General features: G+C 43.6%; 1 protein-coding gene and 1 long non-coding RNA gene across 2 annotated transcripts; both read right to left on the bottom strand.

Annotated features, from left to right (window-relative positions):
• Positions 1 to 139: 139 nt before the first annotated feature.
• Positions 140 to 19,673, bottom strand: LOC141096536 (uncharacterized). The gene is made up of 4 exons (XR_012233708.1): positions 19,573 to 19,673; positions 18,753 to 18,850; positions 12,926 to 13,036; positions 140 to 286 (listed from the first exon to the last, which is right to left on the bottom strand). It is a non-coding gene; the product is annotated as an uncharacterized lncRNA (long non-coding RNA).
• Positions 5,957 to 9,455, bottom strand: LOC141096533 (uncharacterized). Its single transcript, XM_073583221.1, has 2 exons — positions 7,473 to 9,455; positions 5,957 to 7,025 (listed from the first exon to the last, which is right to left on the bottom strand). Exons 1-2 carry the CDS (start codon positions 7,746 to 7,748, stop codon positions 6,390 to 6,392), a joined length of 912 nt encoding a protein of 303 aa, XP_073439322.1. The 5' UTR covers positions 7,749 to 9,455; the 3' UTR covers positions 5,957 to 6,389.
• Positions 19,674 to 19,694: the final 21 nt, after the last annotated feature.

The raw sequence follows: 19,694 nt of genomic DNA, 5'->3' as shown, positions 1-19,694 counted from the left end.
CCATGAAGAATCCGTCTCAAAGACGTGACCTGTTTTTTTTTTTTTCTTATTTCCCCCCCCCCCCCCCCACACACACCCAGCAGGGCGTTTTTCAAAAGCTCTGAGAAAAAAATTACAGGATCAAAAAAAACTCCATATGTATAGAAAAGTGGCTCTTAAATTGAACACTTTATTTCAGAGAGTGTAGGCGTAGCCTAAGGCCTCCATCACACCGTTTTCTCATATATGCCATACGTGCACTGTTCATGCATTAGTCCATGGCGCTCGTCTTCTTTGCAGACCATATCTAGTTAAAAAAACAAAAAAAAAAAAACTTTACATTGCAAGTCTCTGGCATCCTAGTGCTTTGTTTTCTAGGAGAAGATTGAGAAACCTCCCAGGGTTATTTTTCTTTGCATATGAAATAACTGATGTGACACTGATGGTAAAAACAGACACGCTGACCAAGAATTGGAAGTGTGATCCAGCACACGGATGAAGATTTGTAGCTTTTTTTTTTCACGTAAGAAAAAACGCTGACATTAAATAGTCCTTACCTTGCCAGACCTTCACACCTTCTTTTTCCTGCAATTTTCACACAGAACCTTTTTTTTTTTTTTTTCTCTCTCCAACAGACAACTACCTAGGGAAGCCGTACCAACATGGTAACTGCAGATAATCTCATTACTGCAGAGGGGGACTCCTAATACACCTTACCTGGGAAAGAATGAAACATGAATACAATATTTAACGCCTCTCTGCCATATGACGTACTATCCCGTCCATGTGCCCTGGGACTTAATTCACGTGGACGGGATAGTACGTCATCATCAATCAGCCACGCTCATGAGAGCACAGCTGATTGCGGACGGATGTCAGCTGATTATCACAGCTGACACCCAGCACTAAGTGCCAAGAGCTGTCACGGACCTCTCCTGGCACACCGTGATCAAACCTGATTGCGGCATTCCAGTGGCATAAGGAAGCACCACGCAGGGAGAGTGCTCCCTGAGTGCTTCCCTGACACCCTCACAACAACGCGATGTGATCACGTTGTTCCAAGGGCCTCCTCCCGGCAGGCCCCCAGATCCAATATGGCCGTGGGGTCTTGCAGGGAGGTGGCTTCTCAGTGCCTGCTCCTACACTGCCTGCCAGATCGCTGATCTGACGCAGTGCAAAGTGTCAGATCAGCGATCTGACACTATATATTGATGTCCCACCCTGGGACAAAGTGTAAAAAAATTTTTTTTTTTTTACGTGCAAAAATATTTTTTAAAAATTCCTAAATAAGGAAAATCACACACTTAGGAAGGATCATCCCCGTGCTGCTGCAAGAACTCCAAAAATTGTAGAGGTTTCAGCGTGGTTTATTCTATGCGTTTCAGGGTTCAGGTGACCCCTTCATCAGGACTAACCACAAATATTGTACAAGTCATAGGCATACAGGGTTTAAGTACACATCAGCATTTGAAAACGACACCCAGCGTCAAAGTTCAGGCTCATCAGAAAGTTCACATGAAGATAAAAAGTTATCAGAAAATACAAATTAATATCTTACACAGTTAACCTTATTTTTGTTTGTAGGATAACAAAATTGAAAAAGATATCATGGAAAGAGGAAAAAAAAGTGGTGAGAAACAGTCTCACTGAGAAAAAAGGTGGAATCGAACTCACATAGGAGTGATAGAATAAATTCAGAAGGAATAAGGAAAATAAATTGTTCCAAAAAATACATTTCTTTAAGTTAATAAAACAATAAAAGTACACCTTTAGTATCAGTGTCCTTAACGACCCAACCTATAAAACTGTCACTAGTTAACCCCTTTAGTGAACCCCTTAAAGCAATGTTTTGACTTTTTTTTTTTTAAATCATACAGCCAAAAAAAAGTGGAATAACGCGATAAAAAAAAAATACGGCTATAAACATGGTACCGCTGAAAACATCATCTTGTCCCGCAAAAAACAAGCCGCCATACAGCTCCATCACTAGAAAAATAAGTTATAGCTCGCAGAATAAAGCAAGGCAAAAATTGTTTTTATTGTATAAAAGCACCAAAACATAAAAATAAAGTATCGTAATCATACTGACCCGAATAAAACTGCTTTATCAACTATACCATACGCGGAACGGTGTAAAGGCCCCCCCCCCCCAAAAAAAAAAATAAAATTCATGAATTGCTGGTTTTTGTTCACTTTATATTACCCAATTTTTGGGAAACGATCAGAAAAATATCATGTGCCCGAAAATGGTGCCAATAAAACCGTCAACTCGTCCCACAAAAAATAAGACCTCACATGACTGTGGGCCAAAATATGGAAAAATTATAGCTCTCAAAATGTGGTGATACAAAAATTTTTGCAAAGGCGTCTTTTAGCGTGTGACAGCAGCCAAACATAAAAACCCGCCATAAATAGTAACTCAAACCCCCCGTTATCACCCCCTTAGTTAGGGAAAAATAATAAAACTAAAATGTATTTCCATTTTCCCATTAGGGTTAGGGGTGTGTTGGGGTTAGGGTTGGAGTTAGAATTGGGGGGGTTTCCACTGTTTGGGCACATCAGGTGCTCTCCAAATGCCACATGGCGTCTGATCTCAATTCCAGCCACTTTTGTGTTGAAAAAGTCAAACTGCGCTTCTTCCCTTCCGAGCTCTGCCATGCGCCCAAACAATGGTTTACCCCCACATATGGGGTATCGGCGTACTCAGGACAAATTGCACAATAACTTTTGGGGTCCAATTTCTCCTGTTAACCTTGGGAAAATAAAGAAAAATTGGACCTGAAGTAATTTTTTTGCAAAAAAAAAAAAAGTATGTTCATTTTTTTTTAAACATTCAAAAAATTCCTGTGAAGCACTTGAAGGGTTAATAAACTTCTTGAATGTGGTTTTGAGCATCTTGAGGGGTGCAGTTTTTAGAATGGTTCACTTTTGGGTATTTTCTATCATATAGACCTCATCAAAGTGACTTCAAATGTGATGTGGTCCCTAAAAAAATGGTGTAAAAATGAGAAGTCGTTGGTTAACTTTTAACCCTTAACTTCCTAACAAAAAAAAAAAATTTGGTTCCAAAATTGTGCTGATGTAAAAGTAAATATGTGGGAAATGTTACTTACGTTTTTTTGTGTGACATATCTGTGATTTAACCCCTTTCTGACATCAGACGTACTATCCTGTCCATGGGATCCGGGCCCCTATGCCCATGGATGGGATAGTACGTCTAGCGCGATCAGTGCAAAGCGCAGGCATGAGGAAGCCTGCAGCAGTACCTGTGACAGATCGCTGATCTGTCACAGTGATCTGTGATGTCACAAATCAGCGATCTGTCACAGGACAGTGATGTCCCACCTGGGACTATGTAATAAAGTTAAAAAAAAAAAAGTGTTAAAATAATTTTTTTAAAAATCGCCAAATAAATTAGAAAACAAAAATTCCAATAAATCCATTTTTTGGAAATAAAAAAAAACAATAAAAGTACACATATTAGGTATCGCCGCGTCCGTAACGACCTGCCCTATAAAACTGTCCCATTAGTTCACCCCTTTAGCGAACCCCTTAAAAAATAAAAATAAAAAACGAAGCAAAAAATGATTTATCATATCGCCAAACAAAAAGTGCAATAACATGCGATCAAAAAGACGCATACAAATATCCATGGTACCGCTGAAAACGTCATCTTGTCCCGCAAAAAACGAGCTGCCATACAGCATCATGAGCGAAAAAATAAGTTATAGCTCGCAGAATAAAGCGATGCAAAAATAATTATTTTTTATATAATAGATTTCATTGCATAAAACATAAAAAAACGACCTAAATGAGTTATCGCTGTAACCATACTGACCCGAAGAATGAAAGTTTTATCAATTTTACTGCAGGCGGAACGGTGTAAACGCACCCCCCCAAAAGAAATTCATGAAACGCTGGTTTTTGTTCATTCTGCGTCCCAAAAATCTGAATAAAAAGCGATCAAAAAAAGTCACGTGCCCGAAAATGGTACCAATAAAAACGTCAACTCGTCCCGCAAAAAATAAGACCTCACATGACTCGGTGGGTCAAAAAGCCGGATTACTTACCGGTAATGCTCTTTTAATGAGTCCACGACAGCACCCACTGGAGGTATCGGATCCGCCCCATTTGGAACAGGAAACCCTACAGGAAAGATAAAAGGGGCGGTCCGCCTTTCCTCCTCAGTTTTGCATTTCAGAGTACCAGGAGGACCGCCAAGGATTAGGCAATGTCTTGCATTTGTAACTTTACTTATCCAACTTTAGCCGATATACTTTTAATATTGATATTTCTAGCAGGGAGGGAAGTGAGCGGGTGCTGTCGTGGACTCATTAAAAGAGCATTACCGGTAAGTAATCCGGCTTTTTACCCTTCGCCACGACAACACCCACTGGAGAGATTCCAGAGACCATCACCTGGGTGGGACCACCGTGCTAAGGACAGTCCTGCCAAAGCTTAGGTCAGAAGTAGACGAAAGGTGAAGTCTATAGTGTCTGTAGAAGGGGATGACCAAATTGCCGCCTTACATATGGTTTCAATTGGAACGTCTCCCCTCTCCGCCCAGGAGGCCGCCATTGCTCTGGTGGAATGTGCTCTGATGCCTTCCGGAGGATCTTCATTTTTTGTAGAGTAGGCTAAACGAATGGCATCCCTGATCCATCGGGAAATGGTGCTCTTTGTGACTCCATACCCTTTTTTACAGCCCTGAAAAGAAATGAACAGAGCCCTACACTGCCTCCAGCTCTCGGACCTTTCAATATACTTTAGGACAGTTCTTCTGACGTCCAAAGTGTGGAATTTCTGCTCTTCCGGAGTGGAGGGATCTTCAAAGAAGGTTGGGAGGAGTATCTCCTGAGACCTATGGTACTTTGTTGATACCTTAGGCAGGTATGAGGGGTCTGGCTTTAATATTAATCTATCTTGGTATACCTGTAAAAAGGGTGGATCTATGGACAGGGCCTGGATATCACCCAATCTCCTAGCGGATGTCAGTGCTACCAAGAGGGCCGTCTTAAATGATAAATATTTAAGGGATATCGTATCTATCGGCTCAAAAGGTTCTTCTGTCAGGGCGTCTAACACCAGGTTTAAGTCCCATGTAGGGATTGTAGGTATGTGAACCGGAGTTATTCTTTCACACGCTGTAATGAATCGTGATAATAGGGGGGGAAGCCAGCACTGCTTAAGGTTAGAACGCATAAATTGGAGTGCATATGCACATAATGTCTAGCTGTATTCAAAAATGAGATATTTAGCAAAAAAATTGATCAATTCAATTGAGCCACCCCGCCGCGCCAAGGCAATCTCATATGGGGGGTCCTACTCTATATATTTTTAATAAATACTGTGCCATTACGGCCTCCTAAATACATTTAGAGCATGACCACATCAAGTGCAATCTGTATAATATATAGAGTAGAACCCCCCATATGAGATTGCCTTGGCGCGGCGGGGTGGCTCAATTGAATTGATCAGTTTTTTTGCTAAATATCTCATTTTTGAATACAGCTAGACATTATGTGCATATGCACTCCAATTTATGAGTTCTAACCTTAAGCAGTGCTGGCTTCCCCCCCTATTTTCTTGTTGTTGGTTTGTGACTCACCACCACTGTTGCCGTGCACGCTTGGTTATGTCCGCCATAATTTTTCTGTGTTCATTGTGATGGATTAGGCTGCTGTGCACACACACGGCAGCCCCACCCTGCCCCAAGCTTTATTTAATTGTGCACCTGTGTCTGGACCAACATCGCCCTTCATCTATGTTTGCTGGTCAGGCAATGTGTGGAGGCCATTCCTGATATGTCTGTGTTCAGACCTGGTTGGCCTTCATCTGCACTTGCTTCATCTGGCTTCATGGGAGCGATCCAGCAATGTTCAGGTACAGATTGCACTTGATGTGGTCATGCTCTAAATGTATTTAGGAGGCCGTAATGGCACAGCATTTATTAACAATATATAGAGTAGGACCCCCCATATGAGATTGCCTTGGCGCGGCGGGGTGGCTCAATTGAATTGATCAATTTTTTTGCTAAATATCTCATTTTTGAATACAGCTAGACATTATGTGCATATGCACTCCAATTTATGCGTTCTAACCTTAAGCAGTGCTGGCTTCCCCCCCTATTTTCTTGTTAATGAATCGTGATATCCACTTATTGCCTGCTATATTATGGCCATACAGCGCCCCCAACGCAGACACCTGTACTTTCAGTGTGTTTACTGCCAAGCCCAACTCCTTCCCTTTTTGTAGGAATTCCAAGATAGGAACTATCGGGACTTCTGCTGTATGAGATGCTGTAAGAAACTGTAGGAATTTCTTCCATATTCTTTTATAAATTTGGGTCGTGGACTGCTTCCTGCTCTGTAGGAGCGTAGTAATTAATGATTCCGAAAAGCCTCTTGTTCTTAATAGGTGCCTTTCAAGTTCCACGCCGTCAAGTTTAAGTTGTCCACTTGAGGGTGGAAGAAAGGGCCTTGGGAGAGTAGGTTGGAATTTGAGGGGAGAACCCAAGGATCTGTCACTGACATAATTCGTAGCCACGAGAACCACGGTCTCTTGGGCCAGAATGGTGCTATCAGGATTACTCTCGCCTTGTCCTCTCTGATTTTCCGAATCACTTGTGGTAGGAGAACCAATGGAGGGAAGGCGTATGCCAGCTTGAACTTCCATGAGGCCTGGAGGGCATCCAGTATGTCTGGGTGATCTGCTGGAGACAGGGAAGCAAAGGTCTTTGTCTGTCTGTTCTCCCTTGTGGCAAAGAGGTCCACTTGAGGATGCCCCCATAGAGCTACTATGTCCTGGAAGATTTGGCAACTGAGGCACCACTCCCCTTGCCGAAGTGTGTGTCGGCTTAAGAAATCTGCTTCTTGGTTGTTCTCTCCTCTGATATGAAGAGCCGAGAGGGACAACAAATAGCTTTCGGCTAAGCTTAAGATTCTTGCCGCAGAAGACAGAGTCTCTGATCGAGTACCTCCTTGTCTGTTTATGTAGGCCACTGTGGTGGTGTTGTCCGACAGGATCCTGACATGTTTCTGTTGGAGCTGTGTAAGGAAATGATGTAGAGCATAGTATACTGCTGTCAGTTCTTTTAAATTAGACGAGTATTCTCTTTCCTCTCTATTCCATCTTCCTTGACAAAAGCTATTCCCCATATGGGCTCCCCAGCCTTGGGGGCTAGCGTCGGTGGTTAGGATACAAGATGGTACTATAACCCATGGGACTCCTGAGGATAGATGGTCATCATCTAACCACCATTCTAGAGAAGTCAAGACCTCCTGAGTTAGGGTTATCTTGCTCTCGAGGTGACCACCATGTCGCCTCTCCTCCTGGAGGATCTGATGCTGAAGTGTGCGGACATGATAATGGGCCCACCGGACTGCAGGGGCACAGGAATCTAGCAACCCCAATAGCGACATTGCCCCTCTCAGAGACATGCGTGGTCTATCTATGGCTGCCTCTACTTTCTCTTTTGTTAGTGCAATCTTTACCTGAGGAAGTAGACATTTCTGGGTTATGGAGTTCAATTGGAACCCTAAAAACATCTGGAGGGATTGCGGAACGAGCCTGGACTTCTGTATATTGATGATCCAGCCTAGGTCCTGCAAAGATGAGATTGCATCAGCCACTCGTTCGGTACATTGGGTATCCGAGTTCCCGATTATTAGGAAGTCGTCTAAGTAAGGTACGATTAAAGTATCTTTTTGACGAAGATAGGCCATCACCTTGGTGAAGATTCTTGGCGCTGTAGAGAGGCCGAAAGGCATGGCTGTGTATTGAAAATGATGGACCTTGCCTTCGAACACCACTGCGACCTTTGGATATTTTTGGTATCTATTATGGATAGGAAGATGATATTAAGCATCTTTTAAGTCAATCCCCGCCATCACACAGTTTGGAAAGAGAAGCTTTATGGTGGATCTGATTGATTCCATCTTAAACTTATAATTTTTTATAAACTTATTAAGCTTCCTTAAATTAATAATTGTTCTAAACGTACCATCTGGTTTGGAAATTAAAAATAAAGGAGAGTAGAAGCCTCTACCTTCCTGTCCCTCTGGGACCTCCACTAAAACCCCCTTGCATAGTAGGCTCCGAATTTCTTCCTCGAGGGCCTTTTGTTGGGCTATAGAGTTAAGGCGGGTTAGGATAAAGAAATCATAAGGGTCTTGAAAGAATTCTATTTTCATTCCTTCTTTAATAATACCCAAGATCCATGGGTTTGAGGATATTTGTTCCCATTTTGAATAAAAGAAACGTAATCTACCCCCTACACGTGGGTCTGATTTCTTAATTTCTATTTTCCCTTCGGAATGTTGGACCCCTGAACATGGTACCCTTTTGTTTCTCTTCTTTTGCGGCCCATCTATTTGATCTTTCCGTTTGCCTCCTCCTTCCCAGCGGTCGCCTCTTAAAGGTTCTCCTATAGAAAGGGATAGAAGGGTCAGGGAGGGCCGACTTCCTCTCCTTTGCTTTGGCGAGTATGCTATCTAACTCTTTCCCAAAGAGAAACTCACCCTCGCATGGGGTTGCACAAATCTTAGCCTTTGATTGCGCGTCCCCCTTCCAGCTCTTCATCCACAATGCCCGTCTGGCGTTGTTCACAAGAGCTGCTGATCTTGCTGCCAACCGCAGAGTGTCCGCCGAAGCATCAGCCATAAAGGCAGCTGCCCCTCTGATTAATGGGATAGCGGCCCGTAATTTTTCTCTGGACACCTTTTGCTCAATTTGTTGATCCAGCTGGTCCAACCACACGAGCATAGATCTAGTGGTGCATGTGCTGGCTACCGCTGGCTTAAAAATACCCGTGGTAGATTCCCAAGACCTCTTCAATGATGATTCTGCTTTGCGGTCTAACGGGTCTGCCAACAAGCCTGCGTCCTCTACTGGAATAGCAGATTGTTTCGAGGTAGAGGATATAACGGCATCCACTTTTGGCACTTTGGTCCATTTTAATAGCTCCTCATCGCTAAATGGATACTTTCTTTTTGAGGCTGATGGGAGAAACCTTCTTTGGTCGTGTTTTTCCCATTCCCTTTTTATTAGGGCCTTAATTGCCAGTATTACCGGGAACACTCTCCTTTTCTTTTCCGCCAATCCCGCAAACATTATCTCTTGTGCGGTTTGGGCACCCCTTGGTTCCTCACACCCCATAGTGCTTCTCACCGATTTAACTAGGTTGTCCACACTATCCAGGGGGAAACATGACATCCCTCCATGTCTGATGACGACGAGGATGTGAGTGAGGAGTCAGAGATTAACCCCCCTTCTTCCTCTGACGCTGAGGGTTATCTGTTTTTTGCTGCCAGTCTCTGAGGGAGTTTTGGCGCGGTTAATAGCCTGTATCTCCTCCCTGATTATAACTCTGTCTTTTGTCGACAATTCAGCCCCCTGCTTTGTCTCTCTGGTGCACTGCTTACAGAGCTTCTTAGGGTAGGAGTCAGGGAGAGGTTCAGAGCATAACGCACATTCTTTATGCTTAGATTTATCCTTTTTCTTTGTCTAGAAGGGGACACCAAGGCGGGGGGGGGGGGGGGGAGGAGAGGTCAGCTTAGTAGGCAGAGTATATACTTTGCTCACTCACCCAGTGAAGCCTTATATTACCGGATCAGATGGCTGAGATCCCGTCCTAGGCCTTGATTCTCCTGCTTCATTCCTGCGGCCGGTGTCCATCCTGGTGTTGCGGTCCCTGGTGGAGCTACCTCCTGCAGAATCCCCAGCTGGAGCGTGCGCTTCCGTTGGGGACGACATTGCTGCATCGCCGCTCAGCTGCGGCGCTGTTTAAATAGTTTGCCCCCCCCTTTTTTTTTTTTTCTTCTCTGCTGCTCCACTGGAAGTTGCTCCTCCCTGGGATCACCACGCGCATGCGCCGACACGCTCTCAGCCATCCTGCCCCGGAAGTTCAACCATTACTTCCGGGGGGGTCAGTAGACTCTGCGCCGGCCGGCTACCGCGCCGCTTTGATGTGCGGCCCCCGCTCCATGCACCGCCACCGCCTTCTTCTGCGCCACAGGCGCTCTTACCGCAGCGGTGCATCCTGGTGCCTACCGGCGCGCTCCTGGGTGAGACGGGGCGGCCCTCCCCGGATCCCGTCATCACCCTCCATTCACCAGACGAGGGGGGAGCCGTCTAACGGAATCTCCCCCGACGCTGCCTCCGGACCGCAGCCCCTGCCGTTCCCATGGAGACTGCACAGGCGGCATGCATGGCCCAGGTATTCTTCCTGAAGGATATCGTGGCTCCGTTTGGAACAGGAAACCAAAACTGAGGAGGAAAGGCGGACCGCCCCTTTTATCTTTCCTGTAGGGTTTCCTGTTCCAAATGGGGCGGATCCGATACCTCCAGTGGGTGCTGTCGTGGCGAAGGGTAAAATACGGAAAAATTATAGCTCTCAATATGTGGTGATGCAAAAACTATTTTTACAATAAAAAGCGTCTTTTAGCGTATGACAGCTGCCAAACATAAAAACCCGCCATAAATGGTAAATCAAACCCCTCGTTATCACCCCCTTAGTTAGGGAAAAATAATAAAATTAAAAGAAAATGTATTTATTTCCATTTTCCTGTTAGGGTTAGGGCTGAGATTAGGGTTAGGGGTGTGTTGGGGTTAGGGTTGGAGTTAGAATTGGGGGTTTCCACTGTTTGGGCACATCAGGTGCTTTCCAAATGCAACATGGCGTCTGATCTCAATTCCAGCCAATTCTGAGCTGAAAAAGTCAAATGGTGCTCCTTCCCTTCCAAGCTCTGCCATGAGCCCAAACAGTGGTTTACCCCCACATGTAGGGTATCGCCCTACTCAGGACAAATTGCAAAACAACTTTTGGGGTCCAATTTCTCCTGTTACCCTTAGGAAAATAAAAAATTGGGGGTAAAAATATCATTTTTGTGGAAAAAATGATTTTTTTATTTTCACGCCCGGGCGTTAAACTTTTGTGAAGCACTTGGGGGTTCAAAGTGCTCACCACACATCTAGATAAGTTCCGTGGGGGGTCTAGTGTCCAAAATGGGGACACTTGTGGGGAGTTTCAATAGTTTAGGTACATCAGGGGCTCTCCAAACGCACATGACACCCGCAGATCATTCCATCAAAGTCTGCATTCCAAAACGTCACTACTTCCCTTCCGAGCCCCGACGTGTGTCCATACAGTTGTTTTCTCCCACATATGGGGTATCAGCGTACTCAGGACAAATTGGACAACAACTTTTGGTGTTCAATTTCTCCTGTTACCCTTGGGAAAATAAAAAAATTGGGGACTAATTGATCATGTTTGTAGAAAAAAAATACAATTTTTTTTATTTTCATGCCCGGGCATTATAAACTTCTGTGAAGCCCTTGGGGGTTCAAAGTGCTCACCACACATCTAGATAAGTTCCTTTGGGGGTCTAGTTTCCAAAATGGTGTCATTTGTGGGGGGTTTCCACTGTTTTGGTACATCAGAGGTTTTCCCAATCGCGAAATGGTGTCCGATCTCAATTCCAGCCAAAAACGTCAAATGGCGCTGCTTCCCTTCTGAGCTCTGCCATGCGCCCAAATAGTAGTTTACCCCCACCTGTGGGGTATCAGCGTACTCAGGACAAATTGCACAATAATTTTTAGGGTCCTGCTATCCTTGGGAAAATAAAAATTGGGGGTGAAAAGATCATTTTTGTGGAAAAAATGATTTTTTAATTGTACCGCTGTACGTTATAAACTTCTGTGAAGCCCTTGTGGGTTCAAAGTTCTCACCACATATCTAGATAAGTTCCTTGGGGGGTCTAGTTTCCAAAATGTGATCAGTTGTGGGGGGTTTCCACTGTTTAGGTACATCAGGGGCTCTCCAAACGTGACATGGCGTCCGATCTGAATTCCAGCCAATTTTGCATTGAAAAAGTCAAACGGCGCTCCTTCCCTTCTGAGCGCTGCCATGCGCCGAAACAGTGGATCCCCCCCCCCCCCCATATCAGGTATCAGCGTACTCAGGACAAATTGCACAATAACTTTTGCAGTCCAATTTCTCCTGTTACCCTTGGTAAAATAAAAAAAATTGAACCTGAAGTATCATGAAGTACAATATGTCACGAGAAAACAATGTCAGAATAACCGAGATCCATAAAAGCGTTCCAGAGTTATGACCTCATAAAGGGACAGTGGTCAGAATTGTAAAAATTGGCCCGGTCATGAACGTGCAAACCACCCTTGGGGGTGAAGGGGTTAAGGGCATGAAAATTCTAAATTGGGAAATTTTCACCAAATTTCAGTTTTTTTTCACAAATAAACGCAAGTCATATCAAAAGTTTAACCACTAACATGAAGTACAATATGTCACGAGAAAAAGTCAGAGTCACCAGGATCCATGGAAGTGTTCCAGAGTTATTACCTCATAAAGGGACAGTGATCAGAATTGTAACAATTGGCCCGCTCATTAACGTGCAAACCACTCTTGGGGTAAAGGGGTTAATGGGTTTGTGTATAAAAATTTCACTAATTCATAGTGTAACAAAATGCTCCCTGGAAGTAGCAAGTTTGGCTAATGACACCACTCCAACAGTGCTTTAACAATCTAAGTTCCTGAACCCTAGTATTACACTCGCCAGCCACCGTCTTCATCTGCTCCCAGCATCGCTCCAGTCCTCTTCTCTTCTGTAGGTTGTGACCTACCTGATCGCTCCAGTGTTTGCTGGGAGAGCGGGAAGTCACTACTCAGTGTAAGTATGAGGCCAGAAGGAGGGTCTCAGGCCTACACAGAGCTTGTGACCATTACCCATGTCTCTGGACAGTCAGGAGCTGTGGTCACAACATCGAGCCCTGGATAAGTATATTACTATGTGCAGGGAACATGCATTAATGATACCAGTCCGACAGTGAAACACCAAAAAACACTATCATTCTGTACAATTATATCAAGATTGATTATTACAGTCAACAATATTCATCCTCAGTTGTGAAAATGCCAACTTATCCATACAGTGCTTTCATCCTCTGACCACCGCCATCCAGTCTTTAGAGCGTTCTTTTAAACAAGGATTTTGCTGAACGCTGGTTTTACAGAAGCAACACGCACAAGTCTGGACTGAACCTGTAACAAAAATATAAGACAATTGTTTCAGATGAGCAGGCAGAAATAACACAAAGGTTACATGTGTATGACTTAGTCCCCATGATGTGGATATGAGAGATATACAGTAAGCAGAACTAGTGATAGGATGATGATCACTGCTAGAGAGATCACTGAGTAATAATATCTAACACTACACAGCAACATAACCATCCAGCAGCAATTCGAGTGAGAATGCAATGCGATGCAAGAGCAGTTGTCCACATGGACTCTGTTAATATCATTTTCATTATAAAGTCCTCAGTTTGTGAAAAAAATTAATACACCCCGTGCATTTAGAAAAATACTTGGTGCCTACAGTAAAACATGGTGGTGACACTGTCCTTAAAATGGGCCACATAAGCACTGCTGGTGGCGGGGAGCTACAGTTCATTGATGGCATCATGAATTCACAGATATACTCCTGTATATCGAAAGAGAAGCTGCTGCCATCACTCTGTGCTCGTCTGATGTGCACTTTTCCAGCATGACAGTGATACAAAACCTCACATCTGTTGCATGTCTAAAGAACAGGATGAAAGTGATTCAGTGGCCAAATGTCTCCCGATCTGAACATCTGTAGGGAATTCTAGGAAGAGACAAGTGGTCACTCTCCATCCAGTATAAAGGCTCTAAAAAACGTTGTTCTTAAAGAATGGAAAAAGATAGTTGTTGCAATATGTCACCAACTTGTTCATTCCATGAATAGAAGACTTGGCACTAGTGATGAGCGAGTATACTCGTTACATGAGATTTCCCGAGCATGCTCGGGTGATCGCCGAGTATTTGGATGTGCTCGGAGATTTAGTTTCTGTTGCCATAGCTGCGTGATTTGTGGCTGCTAGACAGCCTGAATACATGTGGGGATTTCCTAACAAACATGCATTCCTCACATGTATTCAGACTGTTTAGCAGCCACAAATCATGCAGCAACGGCGACAGAAACTAAATCTCCGAGCACATCCAAATACTCGGACATCACCCGAGCATGCTCAGGAAAACCCGAGCAACGAGAATACTCGCTCATCACTACTTGGCACATCATACAAAATATTAGATGTAGTAGTTTTAGATGTGGGGTGCACTTATTTTTTCCATCAACTAATTTGAGCTTTACTGAAGATTTTATAATGAAAGTTATATTATGCACCCCACTTTCATTTTATGGGTTAAAAATCACGTATATTACTTACTGGTAATGTGTTTTTACGGAACCCATGACAGCAGCAACGAGACGGGATCCGCCCTTCAAGGACAGGAACCCTTTCAAGATAAAAAGGACGGCTCCTCTTTCCGCATCAGTGGATTACAGCGCATGAGAGGACCTCCGAGTTAGTGTACACATATCTATATACATTTATAGAAGCTATTTCTAACCACAACCATAAGTGGTGTTCTTTATACAGCAACTCTCCAACCGGAAGGTGATGGGGAGGGAATATAAGGATGTGGTCTTGAGTTCCGTAAAAAAACACATTACTGGTAAGTAATATACAGTATGTGTTTTCCAGTCACCCATGACAGCACCGAGAGAATTAGAGAATTTCTCATTTAGCGAGGGACCACAGCCTGTAAAACCCTCTTCCCAAATGCGAGATCAGAAGAGGTAGAAAGATCTAGTCTATAGTAGTGGCTATAAAAGGTGGAAGGTTATGACAACGTAGCTACCTTACAGATCTGCTCTATGGACACGTCTGCTCTTTCTGCCCAAGACGCTGCCATCGCTCTCTTCCTGTGCCTGTTTAGGCCAACTTGATAGCCTCTCTTATCAACCTGAATAGGGTACCCCTTCCTTTCCTAGAGCCCTGAAAGGAGATAAACAGAGCCCTATCCTTCCTCTAAGGCTTGGTCGCTGATAAATAGTGAAGACGGCACCTCCAAACATCCAAGGTGTGAAATTTATTTTCCTTACTATTCTTAGGGTCAGGACAGAAGGACGGCAAAGATATCTCCTGTGACCTATCGAACTTAGATTAGATACTAATTTAGGTAGATAGTTTGGGTCAGGTTTTAAGACAACTCTATCGTCCATAACCAGGGTAAAGGGAGGTTCTGCCGACAAAGCTTGTATTGTATATCACCTACCCTACATGCAAATGATAGGGCTACTAATAGTATAATCTTCAGGATAATCGATTTTATGGACCCTGCACTCAGAGGCTCAAAGGGGGCTTCTGTTAACCCTCCGTCAGGAACAATGGATCTGACAGGCGCAGCTCTTCTACTTTCATTTCTCCCTTCTCACCAGATTTTCAGGAAACCCCCTCCCTCTAGATAGTCTCCTGGCTCTAGCTGCTGTGTGAAACCTGATACCACAGTTGGTCTGCAGAGCTTCAGGAAAGTATAGCTGTGCTGGCTTCTCAGGCTCATTGGTCCCGAACACATCACACTTTATAAGGTTGGTATGTAATGTTTTTAGTCATTACTATTGTTTATTTAGCTTGTTTTATGAATGGATAGAGAAAGGTTTGTGGATATTTCATATAAATAAGGTAGATTTTCTTACAAATGAAAGTGTACTTCTCAGGAGTTTTGAAATTTGTGTATATCAAAGTTATTACTTTTATGTTGAGTAAATGGGTTTGTTTTGCACCTGATAATGTGTAGTCTCTTTTATTACATCCCTATGAAGGTCTCTGATCACTTTTAGATCACTGAAATTGAGAAAATTAGATATTCTAGGCATTTTTCTAGCCTGCACTTGACAGGCACATTGTTCCATTACGAGTTAGTGCGAATATTGTTCCTGACGGAGGGTTAAAGCATTCAGAACCAAGTTTAAATCCCATGGAGAAGCCCTGGCTACCAGGACTGGTCTGGATCTAACAAATGCCTTAACAAACCTGACCATCCACTGATTAACAACAAGGTTGTAATTATATAAAGCACCCAGGGCTCATGCAGGACTGAAGGTTCCCCCGTCAAGGATAGGAAACCAGTGATGCGGAGAGAGGAGCCGCCCTTTTTATCTTGAAGGTTTCCTGTCCTTGAAGGGCGGATCTCCTCTCTCGTTGGTGCTGTCATGGGTGACTGGAAAATGTACTACAGTACAGACCAAAAGTTTGGACACACCTTCTCATTCAAAGAGTTTTCTTTATTTTCATGACCATGAAAATTGTAGATTTACTCTGAAGAATCACCGGAAATGGTCTTCCAACAGTCTTGAAGGAGTTCCCAGAGATGCTTAGCACTTGTTGGCCCTTTTGCCTTCACTCTGCGGTCCAGCTCACCCCCAAACCATCTCGATTGGGTTCAGGTCTGGTGACTGTGGAGGCCAGGTCATCTGGCATAGCACCCCATCACTCTCCTTCTTGGTCAAATAGCCCTTACATAAATCCCCAACAGTGTCACCAGCAAAGCACCCCCACACCATCACACCTCCATGCTTCACGTTGGGAACCAGTCTCTAATCTGAGCTGCTGTTAACCTGCGATTTCTGAGGCTGGTGACTCGGATGAACTTATCCTCCGCAGCAGAGGTGACTCTTGGTCTTCCTTTCCTGGGGTGGTCCTCATGTGAGCCAGTTTCTTTGTAGCGCTTGATGGTTTTTGCCACTGCACTTGGGGACAATTCCAAAGTTTTCCCAATTTTTCGAATTGACTGACCTACATTTCTTAAAGTAATGATGGCCACTCGTTTTTCTTTACTTAGCTGCTTTTTTCTTGCCATAATACAAATTCTAACAGTCTATTCAGTAGGACTACCAGCTATGTATCCACCAGACTTCTGCACAACACAACTGATGGTCCCAACCCCATTTATAAGGCAAAAATCCCACTTATTAAACCTGACAGGTCACACCTGTGAAGTGAAAACCATTTCTAGTGACTACCTCTTGAAGCTCATCAAGAGAATGCCAAGAGTGTGCAAAGCAGTAATCAAAGCAAAGGGTGGCTACTTTGAAGAACCTAGAATATAAGACATATTTTCAGTTGTTTCACACTTTTTTAATTATATAATTCCACGTGTTAATTCATAGTTTTGATGCCTTCAGAGTGAATCTACAATTTTCATAGTCATGAAAATAAAGAAAACTCTTAGAATGAGAAGGTGTGTCCAAACTTTTGGTCTGTATTGTATATTGTTGTTGCAGCCCATGTACATAACTAGAGCTACAGTGCCTTGCGAAAGTATTCGACCCCCTGAAACTTTTCAACCTTTTCCCACATATCATGCTTCAAACAAAGATACCAAATGTAAATTTTTGGTGAAGAATCAACAAGTGGGACACAATTGTGAAGTTGAACAAAATGTATTGGTTATTTTAAATTTTTGTGGAAAGTCATAAACTGAAAAGTGGGGCATGCAATATTATTCAGCCCCTTTACTTTCAGTGCAGCAAACTCACTCCAGAAGTTCATTGTAGATCTCTGAATGATCCAATGTTGCCCTAAATGACTAATGATGATAAATATCCACCTGTGTGTTATCAAGAATCCGTATAAATGCACCTGCTCTGTGATAGTCTCAGGGTTCTGTTTGTAGCACAGAGAGCATCATAAAGACCAAGGAACACAACAGGCAGGTCCGTTATACTGTTGTTGAGAAGTTTAAAGCCGGATTTGGATACAAAATGATTTCCAAAACTTTAAACATTCCAAGGAGAACTGTGCAAGCGATCATATTGAAATGGAAGGAGTATCATACCACTGCAAATCTACCAAGACCCGGCCGTCCCTCTAAACTTTCATCTCAGACAAGGAGAAGACTGATCAGAGATGCAGCCAAAAGGCTCATGATCACTCTGGATGAACTGCAGAGATCTACAGCTGAGGTGGGACAGTCTGTCCATAGGACAACAATCAGTCGTACACTGCAAAAATCAGGCCTTTATGGAAGAGTGGCAAGAAGAAAGCCATTTCTCAAAGATATCCATAAAAGTGTTGTTTAAAGTTTGCAACAAGCCACCTGGGAGACACACCAAACATGTGGAAGGTGCTCTGGTCACATGAAACCAAAATCAAACTTTTTGGCAACAATACTCATCACCCTGAATACACCATCCCCACTGTCAAACATGGTGGTGGCAGCATCATGTTTTGGGGCTGCTTTTCTTCAGCAGGGACAGGGAAGATGGTTAAAATTGATGGGAAGATGGATGGAGCCAAATACAGGACCATTCTTGAAGAAAACCTGTTGGAGTCTGCAAAAGACCTGAGACTGGGACGGAGATTTGTCTTCCAACAAGACAATGATCCCAAACACAAAGCAAAATCTACAATGGAATGGTTCACAAATAAACGTATCCAGGTGTTAGAATGGCCAAGTCAAAGTCCAGACCTGAATCCAATCGAGAATCTGTGGAAAGAGCTGAAAACTGCTGTTCACAAACGATCTCCATCAAACCTCACTAAGCTCGAGCTGTTTGCCAAGGAAGAATGGGCAAGAATTTCAGTCTCTCGATGCACAAAACTGATAGAGACATATCCCAAGCGACTTGCAGCTGTAATCGCAACAAAGTATTAAGTTAAAGGGGCCGAATAATATTGCACGCCCCAATTTTCAGTTTTTGAATATCCACAAAAATTTAAAATAACCAATAAATTTCGATCAACTTTACAATTATGTCCCACTTGTTGTTGATTCTTCACCAAAAATTTACATTTGGTATCTTTATGTTTGAAGCATGATATGTGGGAAAAGGTTGAAAAGTTCCACGGGGCCGAATACTTTCTCAAGGCACTGTATATCATCTCACCTGGTCAAAGCTTGCGTTTAACCTCTGCAGGGTCTCATTGTAGTCTTCCATCCACTTTGTATGTTCGGACAGAACAGCAGCTTCATTGGTTAATTTGTCTGCAAATGTAAAAATCAAACTTTAATACCCGGTTATACAATTTGTACAATGAAGACATGGGGCATTTAAATTGTTGGGTTTCTAGGGCTCTGTGTTTACCAGCACATATTGTCTTATTATTTTTACTAATATTCTACTAAATCAAATAGAAGTCCCCAACGTGAATCTTCGATCGCTTATCCTAAGTGCTGCAGAACCTAATGCTGCGAACGGTTTCCTATGAAGCGCAGCCTGTGGCTCGTCTTGGTAGGAGGACTAACATGGAAGCAGCGGGGGCTCTCACAGGACCCCGGGTGCCTTGTCAACTGCATCAGCTCCCCATGATTGCATTGCAGGGGAGCCAATGGAAGCCTGTGTAGGATCACACAACAGTTAAAGGGGTATTCCCATCTCCTATCCCAATATGCAATAGCTATAATATTAGTAAATATCGAATATTAGAGATGTAGTATAGTTCTTCTGATTTGCTATGTATCTTTCCTCATGTGCAGGCATTGCAGTAGATTAGGTATCCATGGTTACGACCACTTATAGTGACAGTGGTTGGCGGTCATAACCATGGATACCTAGGCTACTGCAATGCCTGCACATGGGGTGAGTGACATAGGGCTCAGGACCTGACAGAGGGTATGGGTTAAATTAGTAATAACGCCATTAACCCAATAACATTCTTCGTTGTGCCCTGTCCCCTCACAGCCGGGCCCGAGCGCCACGTGATTACCCAGCGCCTCCCGCAGACCTCTGTACACCCGCACGGACTGCGCCTCCATTTTTCCCGCGCACTTCGCAATGGTCCCTGGGAATTAACCCTGTCCATATACTGCACGTTCATCTCCGACTTCC

The sequence above is a fragment of the Dendrobates tinctorius genome, unplaced genomic scaffold (genome assembly GCF_039654945.1).
Source record: "Dendrobates tinctorius isolate UK_male_01 unplaced genomic scaffold, ASM3965494v1 ptg000075l, whole genome shotgun sequence".
Classification (NCBI taxonomy): Eukaryota; Metazoa; Chordata; class Amphibia; order Anura; family Dendrobatidae; genus Dendrobates; species Dendrobates tinctorius.
This window is presented reverse-complemented; position numbering and strand designations above follow the sequence as displayed.

Excerpts from the sequence above, each read along its gene's own strand:
- LOC141096533 (XM_073583221.1), bottom strand. The coding sequence starts at position 7,748 with ATGCCTTTCGGCCTCTCTACAGCGCCAAGAATCTTCACCAAGGTGATG. Across the intron at positions 7,026-7,472 it reads AGAAATGTCTACTTCCTCAG|CTCCAACAGAAACATGTCAG; the intron begins GTAAAGATTGCA and ends TTCCTTACACAG.